The 12,607-nt window shown below is 32.4% G+C and overlaps 1 protein-coding gene across 4 annotated transcripts in view; it reads left to right on the forward strand.

The window, feature by feature from the left end:
- Window positions 1-12,607, forward strand: part of ZFHX4 (zinc finger homeobox 4) — a 195,368-nt gene that overhangs the window by 28,150 nt on the left and 154,611 nt on the right. For 3 of the 4 annotated variants that reach the window (XM_087961880.1, XM_087961882.1, XM_087961881.1), the window contains exon 3: window positions 1-487. This exon is cut by the window's left edge and continues 16 nt beyond it. In XM_087961880.1, the coding sequence (XP_087818006.1) occupies window positions 1-487 (487 nt within the window). The remainder of the gene's footprint in view (window positions 488-12,607) is intronic. The other variant, XM_087961883.1, reaches the window with a different exon arrangement.

A 12,607-nucleotide genomic window follows, 5' to 3' on the forward strand; every position in this document is an offset into this window, starting at 1 on the left:
ACCTGAAATCCGGCTTGCCAGTGGTCAGCTAATGGGTGATGACCTGTCCCTCCTTACTGCAGGAGAGCTGTCACCTTATATCAGTGACCCAGCGCTGAAGTTATTCCAGTGTGCTGTTTGCAACAAATTCACCTCTGACAGCTTGGAGGCCCTAAGTGTGCATGTGAGCAGTGAACGTTCTCTCCCTGAAGAGGAGTGGAGGGCTGTAATTGGAGACATATACCAATGCAAGCTGTGTAACTACAACACACAGCTCAAAGCCAACTTCCAGCTCCATTGCAAGACTGACAAACACATGCAGAAATATCAACTGGTGGCACATATTAAGGAAGGAGGAAAAACGAACGAGTGGAGGCTGAAGTGCATTGCCATTGGCAACCCAGTTCACCTGAAATGTAATGCCTGTGACTACTACACCAACAGTGTGGATAAATTGCGCTTACACACCACCAATCACAGGCATGAGGCAGCCTTGAGACTTTACAAGGTAAGGACCTACCAGTAATTTCAGCTGGCAGTAAATTGTGAAAATGATAGGGCAAAAAAAGGAAAGGTTGATAGATCTGCAAATTAAAAAAAAGTAACAAAAATAGTCTGCCACCTCAAAAGTGGCATCTTGAACATATTATCTCTTTGTTTATTTAATCAATCTTTACAGTTCTATTATCAGCACAACCCTTTGTATGCATATTTGGAAGTAAATTCTATGAGTTCCCTGAGTTTTATCCCTAATTATGTGTACATAAGATTTAGGTGAAATTGTTAAATTAAAGACATCATGTACCTAATTAGTTTTGTTAGCCAATTGTTAACTACAAATGATTTCACATATTTGAACTGACAGTTGTTTACTATTGTATATAAGAAAATATTATAGCTTCATGCTGCGGCTCAATCATAAATAATCTCAATCAAAGCCTGTGACTTCAATATCTATTGAAAACATACACAGTGAACTATATTTTTATTATAAGATTTACAAGTACGGTTTATTGTCCTTTTGCCTATTTCTTTTTTTAAGCCCTACCCGCAAAAAATAAAATTAAAAGATGTCATGTAGAAAGTGTCAGCATAAAGGTAAATTCATTGTTTTGAAGCTTGGAAAAAAATGCTTTGAATCTGTCAAGGTGATGAATAATCTAATATACTATTATGCTTCCAAATTTTAATTGTTGGATAATGTTTTTAGTAATGTTTTACTGGATTGCTTTATAGGGTTATGCACATTCATTTCTGCATTCCAAATTTGCCATTTGCCAAGGTGTTTTTTATTTCTTTAGCTGAACGTTTTATTCAAAACATTTATCCAGTTTAGAATACTAAAGGATTGGCCATGTATAGAATCATTGTTTTGAGATGGGAAACCATATAGTTAATCTAAATATGATGTAAGGCAATTTTAGCATACTGAAAGTCTAATTATAAAGTAATATAAGTAGTGCAAATATTGATATTTATGGACTAAATCAGCTGTTGAAATATAATCCTATTGTAAATTGCACAGAAAGTAAAAATAAAACAGGCAAATAGTTCTTTAGGCAACATTCTCCCCACAAAGGCTAGTAAAAAAAATTGGGTTTTTTGTGTAAATTATGATGTTAGACAGTTGAAACTTGCTTTTTAAAGTACAAAGTAATGAATATATTTTGTATTTAAATTTTATAAGGAAAAAGCTGTCATTCCCTCTTCTTTTCTTTTCTCTTTCCTCCCTCTGTGCAAGAAACTCTTCTGAAAATATGTGGCTTTCAGCCTTTTGCTTAGTATCCCCATTCAGCCTTTTTATGTTAACCTGCTATAATTACATAAATGAAATTTATTTCCTTGGAGGCAGACTATTAAACATATTGGTAACTGCTACTGCCTTCAACTTCAGGTAAAATAGAACTTTAGGCTGTTTGTTGGCCTTCAAACTCTGCAAGGGAGACGATTTCATATAAAAGTTTCTAGATATCTAGAATCAAAAGACAAGTTTACAGACATGGACTCAGAGTGCCTGACACCATTTTATTTTTCAGTATGTGTTTAGAAATCTTTCTGAATAATTACATGTTTTAGAAGCATGTGGTGCTTATCAAGAAAGTAGGCACCTCTATATTTATAAATGTACTTTGAATCTTCTTCCGTACCCATAATACTAAACATCACTTTATCCATAATAAACCTACCAGAAGTCTTACAAGATAGTCGAGTAGTTGTCACTCCTTTAAATGTAAACAATAAAACCATATAAGAAATTAAAAGTATCATATGTTTGTACTTTTTGCAATTTGTAATTTAACTAGTTTATTTAAGTAGGAATATGAAGACAGCCCTTAGAAAGTAATCTTTTAAATTATATTGGCATCAGAATATTTGTACTAAATCTATATAATATTGAGTATCATATCATTAGGTTCTTATGTTTCACATCTTGTTATTTTTAAAAAATTGAGAGAATTGGCTTTAGAAATATTGCAATCAAAAATCTCAAAAGAGAAATAAAAATATTTTATAAACTTCTCTTCTTCCTTCTCGTCCTCTTCCTCCTCTAATTCAAAGCAGTGATCATGTATAGAATATATACAGAACTAGTAGGATTTAAAGTAACATAATTGTGTCCACTTTTGAATTATCATAGATTAGTTGACCTAACATTTTATATTTTGTGTCATCTGCAAACTGTTGAGGATCAAACCTCGCATACATGGATGCTGTATTTTGGTTATGTGTAGATTTAATACTTATACAGAAAGTTTATTCAAAAAATAGAGGAAGCTTTTATTTAAAGCTCTAAAAATTTTACAGTAAAGCAATGAGATTATATGAACAACATGTTTTTCTTTTGTGGCAGAGAAATGTATTGTTTTCTGTGTAATTCCTAGAGTAAAACTCTGGAAGGGGACTTTACAATTTTTATAAATGAAATAAAATCTGTTAGACACACAAGAATTACTCACTGGTGTAGGGAGGGAGGATTACTTTTGTTGGTTGAAAGGTCTTGTCTTCCACCTCTAAAATAAATAAATACTAAATACATAAAATCATACTGCCATAGAGTAATAGTTACATTCCCTTAGGATTTCATCAGTTAATTCTAGCGCTTCCAAATTGTAGAAATAAAATAATGCAAACTTCCATCAAATCACTGAAATATTAGAAGAGAATGCTATTTTTGCATTATTTTTCAGTTTTTTAACTAAATTATTCAATCTCCGTTCTATTTTGGTTTATATAAAAATTAGGTTCCCTAACCTATGGTCTCAACTAAATAGGCCAGTCTGATAATGAAATGGACTGGCAAAGAAAAGATATTCTGCTGTCTAGCTAATATCTTTTTTTGTCAGTCTCAAAATATAGCAATAAAAATTCATTTTTATTGAAGGAAAATAATTGGAATCCTCCTAATTGTACTGCTATTAAATGGGTATTATAGAAAGGCATTCTGCCTGGTCCACCAGATCTGACAGGATAGATACACTCTGGTGATCCTTTTTCTTACAATAATGGGTCCAAGGAGGCATATGTTCTCTGTCACGACATCTGTCTCCTCCCCAAGATTTGGATAACTCAACCTTCTTGATATTTCAGAAGGCTGTTTTTCCCCAAGCCTTATAGAACACTGGGTTAGAGATCATAGCATGCTAGGTGATTTGTTTATTTTATGGAACTGGAACAAACTATGCTATGTTTATTTGTTTGGTTTTTCTATCATACTTTACTATTTTAATGGATTACAGATATTATATTGGTTTTGTATATATTGTTTGCCATCTAGAGTTATGTACCTTAGATGCATGGCTGTATACATTTTCTAAATGTATAAATTGCTTTGAGGAAACAAGCATCAAAATTGCTTGAGTATGGATAAGGCGTGATGTAAAAATGGAAGTTAATCAAGTATTAAAACATTTATATCTGCTTAATAAAATGGTAATTTGTACAATTAGTTGCCTCGTATGACAAACCAATATTTAATCTACATTTGTAAAAATATAGATTAAGGACCTCTACTTTGAAGTTGGTGCCATCAAAGTCAATGACACTTGTATAATACATAGATGATAGTATTAATAATACATATTCTGCAGTCAGAAGAATAACAACATTCAATTTTCCATTTTAATTGTTTATTTTTAATAGAATATAATTGTTTCATAATACCATTAATATTAACATTAGTTTTACCCTGAACTTTTATTTTTTCAAAAACTAGAAAAGTTGAATGATCCAATTCTAATTCAAGGTGAAAGGTTAGTTCTAAGGCATCATCTGCCTAAGAGCTTAACTTTCAACCAATGAATTTAATGAAAATCTGTTTTGCAGATGTTGTTTTAATGTCTTTGGCAGAATTTGGTCTGCTTAAACCTGAGACACAAACTAGTAAACTTTATTTTTATTTGACCAGAGCAACACCTTTTCTTTCATGTTTTATAGTAAAAAAACATGTGGCCCATGGAATTCTGGAAGAAAACTCAAAACAAAAAGTGTTGATGATCTTTCCATAAGTATTTAGAAACACACTATTTTTATGTCTATTGCTACTGGTAGCTGAGGGAACAAAGCTGTATTCATTGCTACTAAGCATGTTTTGCTTTGATCCTTTAGAGGAAATTTCAGCTAGAATTGTCCTTGAAAAATACTTGCTTCTCATTTGCCTAAGGCAGAAGTAATCGCATTCCAAAACGATAATCAAGATCACACTAAATAATTATTGGTTATTTTTGAGAAAGTGTGCACTTGTATGTATGGCAAAGCTGTGGTTTGTAAGCCATATGCCTTCCCAGCAGCTCTAATACAAGCAACTACTTGCTTGCCAAGAAAGTGAATGGAATTTATTAAAGGCCTTGTCTATAATGCAGACCGCTGAACTTCTACGTGGCATATGGTATCATCCACCTGCACAGAAGCAGTAAGAAAACTTACAACAGGCACTCATATACTCTCTCGATATAATATAATATCATTTTTAATTGATTAGCAAATACTGATCAATTATGACCAGTATTATTCTTAACTTGCATATTTTGATTACTTGAGGAATGAAAAAATGTAAATTTTGTGATTTTAATGGGAAGCTATGAATTAAGACTTCTAATTTTTAATGGAGGCAATTTAAATGATAACACCATTACACCAGCATAGAATTTAATGGTAATATGCATAGAAAAATATGTGATATGGCTCTTTGACCATATCAGGAATGTTTGGTCCTGTAAAAATTATAACATATCAGTAAACCTATTTATTTATTATTTGTTAAAAGTATGTATAAATCACTAGCATAAGCTCCCCAGTTGGTAAGATTTCTCTGAGTTAATTTAGCATCACCATAGTAATAGAGAGAAAAATATATCACAGTATCAATCTTAGCCTAGGGAGAACTTATTCATCACAGAAGTCAGTTTTCGCTATACATACTTCCAAAACTATTAAATCTTTCTCCGTCTTTTAATCCCCCAACTCCAAGGAGGCAACATTTGCCTTTAACCTTTCTGGCCGTGGTATCCAGAATATTCAACTCAGTCTTCACTAGCTTTTACTGGGTTATCTGTTTTCTACCAGTTTTGCTTTATCCTCTGCTGCTTTAGAAACCCCTGAAATATGGTCCTCTTCCGAATAATCTGTAATTATCATCACAAAGGACCTTATTGATAAGCAAGCTTGCACTTAATGACAATTTCTCTAAACATTTGCTTATCAGTATTTTCAACCTGAAAATAAAAATTGGAGGAATGAACAAAATTATAGGAAAGAAATAAAAAACATTGACTTGAAATATCCCTAAATGGTATTGAAATCTATCACACTTCCAATTCAATATATGTAATTCTGAAGAAAGCATGCTATATTGTCCATCCTCTGGCCTTGGTGACACATAAATGGTCAAACTTTGATTGAACTCCTTGAATATAAGAGAATAAGATACTTTGAATATAAGAGGCAAAATATTGGTTCAGACATCAGCTGAAAACAATGCCATATGTTCATTTTATCTGAGGGAATCCAGATGATTTGTTTAAATTTTATTATGCAAGCAATTAGAATTGCATAATATGCTAATGTTATACATGGACACAAATGAGATAAATGAAATAATAATTAGGCATTCAATGACATCCTGTAAAGTAATACAAACAGCATATCTATGGACGATATTGATATCCCTGAATCCCTTACAGCAGTGGTGTCAAACTCACATCGTCATGACGGCTTCACATGACATATCAGGACCTTTCCCCCCTAAACCAGGCATGGGCATGGCCACGTGGTGCATCTGGCCCGTGGGCCAGGAGTTTGACAGCTTTGCCCTACAGGTATCACTTTAAAAGCATTTCTGAAGATGATCATAGCCATATAGAAAAAAAAAGATTAGCATTAAGATCTTCAGGGCTTTATTAGTAAAAACCTGAATCTTGAATTGGGCTGAAAAATAAACTGAAAGCCAGGATATAAAATACAAAGCTGATTGTATGAAATCCATTGCCAGACATTACTCTATTATCAAGTTTTGCAGTTGTAGTAGTCTGAATATTTTCCAGTTTAGGAGAAATATAGTTATTAAAATGGATCTAAGTACACGATGGCAAACTGCACTGTTTTGTAACCTTTTCTTTCCCCATAAGCATTAATTTAGTACCTTTTTTCCCATCTGTTTTTATGTCTTTAACTCATTCTTCTTGTTAAATGCAATATAATTGCATAATCCTCTCCTTAAGTGACATTCCCTTGAGTGATGCTGACCCTATAATGTGTTTATTTTAAATAAAAGTTTACTGTAATCCTTCATTTTGTCAACAAATTATTGCTACCAGTCTTAAAAGATCCCAATGTAACTAGATTATAATAAAATGTTTAACATTACATATGGAAAGGCTGGAAGAACAAATGGAGCATTGACTGTATTTCAGGGGATAGATTTATAGTCAGTCTTTGGGTCACTTAGGGCTAAGAATTTTCATGGTCAACTGGTTGGCCTATAAGCTAGCATCTTCAGCAGGAAATGTAAATACCATTTGGCACCTGCCATTCAACTGAACAATTAATATTGCTTTGCCTTTGGAAGGAAGAATTCTAGCTTTTCAATTCTGGTTCAAAGCAGGAAGCTTAATTTCAAAAACTCTGCATACTGACTTTAGTGAAACAGAATAGTCGATCTGGCTTCCCTATTAATGTTTGCATATTTGTATTTTGAAATACGCAAACGTATTAATTTATTGTGCCACCTTGCTTATGTGTGATATAACCAGGATTTGGGTCACTTGAAGACTACTATTCCTTCAGAGAAAGTTTGCATTTTTCTTATTATTCATAATATGCATGAAAATATCAGGGTTAAAAATTGGATTTGGACAAGTATGTAAGAAATAACAAGGAAAACCAATTCAAAGTAGACCCAATGCTTGTTTGCTTTATTTTATTTTATTATTCATTTATTCATTCAATTTTCATAGCTTCCCAACTCAACCAAGTGATTTTGGCTATAAGAAACAAAACATTGGCTCAGACATTAGCTGAAAATCAGAGTCAAAATTCATTTTATTTGAAGGAATCCAGACAATTCATTTAAATTTAATTATGCAAGTAATTAGAATTTTAGCATTCAATTTGATCGATATAGATTGAACAGAGCCTCATTGTTTCCATTTTACTAGAGTTGTACTAAATTTAAATTTTAAAATCAAATATCATAGATACATGCAATTCCAGGTATTGAACTGTTGTTCTTATTTGCGTACAAATGCTCGAGCAAAAGAAAATCGGAAAGTTTGAATACATTTAAGCATCAAAACGTATTTTTAAGCATTTTTGTAGTTACTTGTTTAGATTAAACTTATTCTTTGATTATTTAGATGCAGTTACTGAAATATATTATTTCACATATAAAAGAGGTTTAAGACTTATGATAATTTTAATTTGCAATTTAATTCTATTGACTATTTTTAATTATTCTATTTTATATGTATAGGTCTAAGAAATATTTTAATTATATTGAAATACAAGGTCTATTATATGAAATCACAACTTCTAGTTCTTTAGCTGATGTTAGTCTTCATACACACTGAGGTCTCATCAAGAACCACCAAGGCTGCTTCATACCATAATCTTTCAATTTCAGTTTTCAGATCTTGATACTTTGCTGTCTTCCCAAATTCTTTGTTTTCTGTTATTTTCTGGTATTACCATATCAAGTATCCACACTGACTACTAGTCAACCACAGTTGTCTAGTGTATTATGTGATTCAAGATTGTATCCATTTGTATTGAGAAATACAACAATATTTGTTCATTTTTAACTACTTTTTCAACTATATATTCCCAACATTTTTTTCATTACTAGCACATGATAATTTTTACAGATGTTTCAGTGAATCATTTTGGCAACTGTGATATGTTGTTTAATCAGTTTGTATAAACATCTTCACAAGCCTAATACAGTATATGATCTACTGTTTCTTCTGCTTTTTGGCACAATTTGTACTTTGCATGATTTGATGATCTTTCAATTTTGGTCCTGATTGCATTGATTCAAATAGCTTCCTTTTGCAAAGCCAAAATCAAGCCTTCAGTTTCTTTTTCTGATATTCTAGTTATAAGTCATTTCCCAGATTTTATCTTTATCCACTTTGCCCTCAATCTTTTATAGAAGTTAACAATGTAATACTTTTCTTTGCTAGCATTCTCTTTGTGATTTTATTACATTATTTCAAAATTCACATCTCTCCTGCACATTCGGTAATTTCCAATTTTTAACATGCATCAATGCTTGTTCTTGGCTGTTTTTTACACAATCAACCAATGCATGTTTTATGTGAGATTTTAGTATAATTTTACCATTTGATAGCCAAGACTTCTTTTCTTAAAAATTACTTTCAGTAATTTTGTTTATTACTTTCATATAGTACAAATAATAAGGGTAATAAAAATTCATCTCTAATGTTATAAACCAATATTTTTCTTTTCCAACCATCAATTTTGTATTCCAGTTATTTTTTCTAAATGGCATTTTAATGTTTTTACTGACACAAATTGTTTCCAAACATTTGATGATCCAACTATGCAGTACTAAATCAAACTCTTTTTTATAATCCAGATGATATATAAAAATTTTTTTTGTGGTGGTGGGACTTTTGCAATTCTCTATAAAAGAAATTGAAATCAATCTTTTGTATTTTTTTCTTTTATTTCTTTTTGTTCTACTAAATGCTATTTTCTTCTAAATAATCTTGGATATTGTCTGTTGTTATGCCTCTGAGTAATTTAACACATTGTAGGCAAGCATGTTATTGGCTAATAGGTTCCTGGCATGGCCCTTTTGTTGGGGATTTTTGAATCAGGTTTTGTCAGTGATAAATCAGTCATTGATATCTCCTTTATGTAATACTTCATTAAGTTGTTTAGGTATAATTGGATGTAAGCTAGTCATTTGATTCCAGAGCTGTGCATTTGATTGATAATTCTTTATCCTTTTCAATTTTTAACAATTTCTCCTGTTACTATTAGGTTTTCCATTTCATTTTTACTAAATTCTTCTTCAAATTCATCTTTTATCCATCCAGCGTTTTTATTAAGATTCTTTTGAGTTCCCCATTTATCTTTCCAAAACTAGATTATTTCCTTATGGTTTGATTTTCTATTTTTAGAATTTCTATAGCCATTCGTACTTTGGTAGAATTGCTTTGGTCTGATTTAAATAGCTGATTTGCTTAAATTTGATGATTCGTGCCTCATAGTGTTCAGTTCCACAGTTATTTGCAGTTTTATTTTTTTTCCCAAAAGCTTCTTCAATTTTTCTGCTAAGCCAATTTTTTTTAAATTGGGTTTGTCTTGATTATGACACTTATCAATTTTTGTTCTTTCAATTTATTTTAATTACTTATATCTAATCTTAAGTTCTTTATTTCATAATAAAGATCATACTCCAGTCTGATTTTCCACTTTGGGATTGAATATGATTTTGATTTTGTTTTTCTAATTTCAATAACCAGTTTTACTATAACTACCACTGCTGTACTATAGACAACTTGATTGGTCTATTCAATAGATGTTTTTTAATCCTTGCAAGCCCCTTGCATCATTATAAGTGCCAGGTGTTTGTTGAGCACTGCTTTCAATGCTAGCAATCTTGGTCTTTTTATTGGTAATTCTGCTTATGGCATCATTTTTCTTGTGGTAGGGGGTTAAGTCAATGATTATTTCAGTGCTGGCTCTACTAGTTCTGTTGTTATCACTTCGTCTAAGTCCGTGATGGCAAACCTATCGTACGCATGCCAGAAGTGGCATGCGGAGCCATCTCTCTGAGCACGCCAGCCATCGACCATTGCTCCTCTGGATTCCGGCGCATACATGAGTGCCAGCCAGCACGTGCGTGACGGAAAGCTGAGCTTCCAGTTTCAGGTGCATGGATGCACACCAGCCAGCTGGTCTTCACATTCGCATGTGAGCCAGGAACTGGAAGACCAGGTAGCTTGCGTGCATGCACGCACTGGAAACCAGAAGCTCAGCTTCCCATCACATGCATGCATGCCGGGGAGCTGCTCTTCCGGGTTTCCAGCGCTGCCCCAGAAATTTCACCAATACTGTTCTACGTTATCATTTCTGTAATTCATATTAGCTGTTTTCTTTATAATTGCAATTCTAATTATCTGAATTTTCTCTACTATTCTACTATTGCTTTGGGGTCTTCCATTTTCCTTATTTTTCTCAATATTTTCCAGTTCTGCATCCTTGAATATTTTATTTCTGGTAATGAATTGCCTTTGACTGTATCTGTTCACAAGCCATAGCTCCCAGTTTTTTAGCTGGTGTTGGCCTTCATATGCGTAAAGTTCTTTATATACTAGGATGTCGAAATATATTGTTGTATTGTGTGTGCAGATCCAAGCCGTGTGTCCTTTTGCAATTGACAAATGGAAGTTTTGTCAAAGCACATATTTTCTAAGTGCCATCCAATTTTTCGTGGTATGGCATCCAGTATGCCAATATCAACTGGGACCATCATCACTAGTTTATGCTATAAACTTTCAGTTTTTATTTTCAGATCTTGATAACTTGTGATCTCCAATTCTTTGACTTCTATTTTGCTATTTTCTGATATTGCCACATCAATTATTCAAACTTTCTTCTTTTTAACCACAATTATATCTGGTGGGTTATTTGTATTCAGAAATCTCACAATTCTTTAACCTGTTTATTTTCAATTACTTTTTCATTTATATGTTCCCACCAAGTTTTCATTACTGGCACACAGCCATTTTTTTTTATAACTACTTCAATGAGTCATTTTGACAACATTCATTGTTTATAATCAGTTTGCGTGATCTTCTTGCATGAATTTAAGTTTATGATCTATTGTTTCTTCTGCTTCTTTGCAAAATGTGTACTTTGATAATTTTTCAGTTCTGGCCTTGATTGCATTATTATGATTTATTGCTCAGTGAGCCAGATGTTTAGATTGGATTTGGTATTTTAATGCACTTATCTAGTCCTTCCCAAGAACCTGGGATAGACAGATGTTGGTATTGTTGTAGGATATAATATGTTCAAAGTAAAGCTGCCTTTTGCAATTGACTGGTGGTAAGTTTATCAATGCCAATGGTGTTCAAATGGTTCTCCAGAAGTTTTAGAATTGTACCCAAGGTGCTATTAATGTCGGTGCGATCTTTGTTTTGCCATAGTCATTCTATTATATTTTGTGATTTTCTATATTTCTTTCTCTTCTATTTTGCTGTCTCCAGGTACTGCAACAACAAGACTTTTTTGTCTTTCTTATTGACAGTTCTTAAGTCTGAGGTATTATGTATCCGGTTCTTGTCTGTTTGAATTTTAAAGTCCCAGAGCAGTTTAGCTTCTTCATTTTCTATTACTTTCTCTATTTTGTGGTCCCACTAGTTCTTGCTAGCAGACAATTATTATTATTAGATTTCATATGTAACTCAAGGCAGCAAACCTTATTGCTCCTGCTTCTTATTTTCCCCACAACTGTAAATGTTGTAAATGAAGTTGTGAGAATGTTATCATTTTAAAGAATTATTTCTTCTTTTAAATTATAAAATATATAGAAAAAGTAATATGTAAACAACCTAAGCATTATTTTGTAATACCATATTGAAGGTTTTTGTTTTTTTTGGAAAAGCATCTTTTTCTAGTATTCTGAGCAGCTATCATGCTCCAGCAATACTCTTTTAATTGTTATTTTCAATGCCACGAAGGAAGGAAGGAAGGAAGGAGGAAGGAAGGGAGGAAGGAAGGAAGGAAGGAAGGAAGGAAGGAAGGAAGGGAAAGAGAGAGAAAGAGCAAGAAAAAAAGAAAAAAGAAAGAAAAAAGAAAGAAAAAAAGAAAGAAAAAAAGAAAGAAAGACATGAATGAAGAATATTTAAGTAGAATTGTAACCAGTTGTAGAAATATATTTTGAAATATTATGTAGAAGTTCTTTACACAGTGCTTCTCTTAATTACAAAGAAATATTGGGATATTACATCAGGAAATAGACTCAGAACTATGCCATATGCTGTACAATCTGTTCATTTATTATTTGTTCATTATATACCCCATTTCCTCTATGAAATTGAGGCATTATACATAGTGGCATTTTTATCCAACAATGGTGTGATGCAAATAGGACTGTGAA

This window comes from Notechis scutatus, chromosome 3, assembly GCF_049901735.1.
Source record: "Notechis scutatus isolate UNSWTSFEM ecotype Mainland chromosome 3, rNotScu1.2, whole genome shotgun sequence".
In the NCBI taxonomy this organism is placed as follows: domain Eukaryota; kingdom Metazoa; phylum Chordata; class Lepidosauria; order Squamata; family Elapidae; genus Notechis; species Notechis scutatus.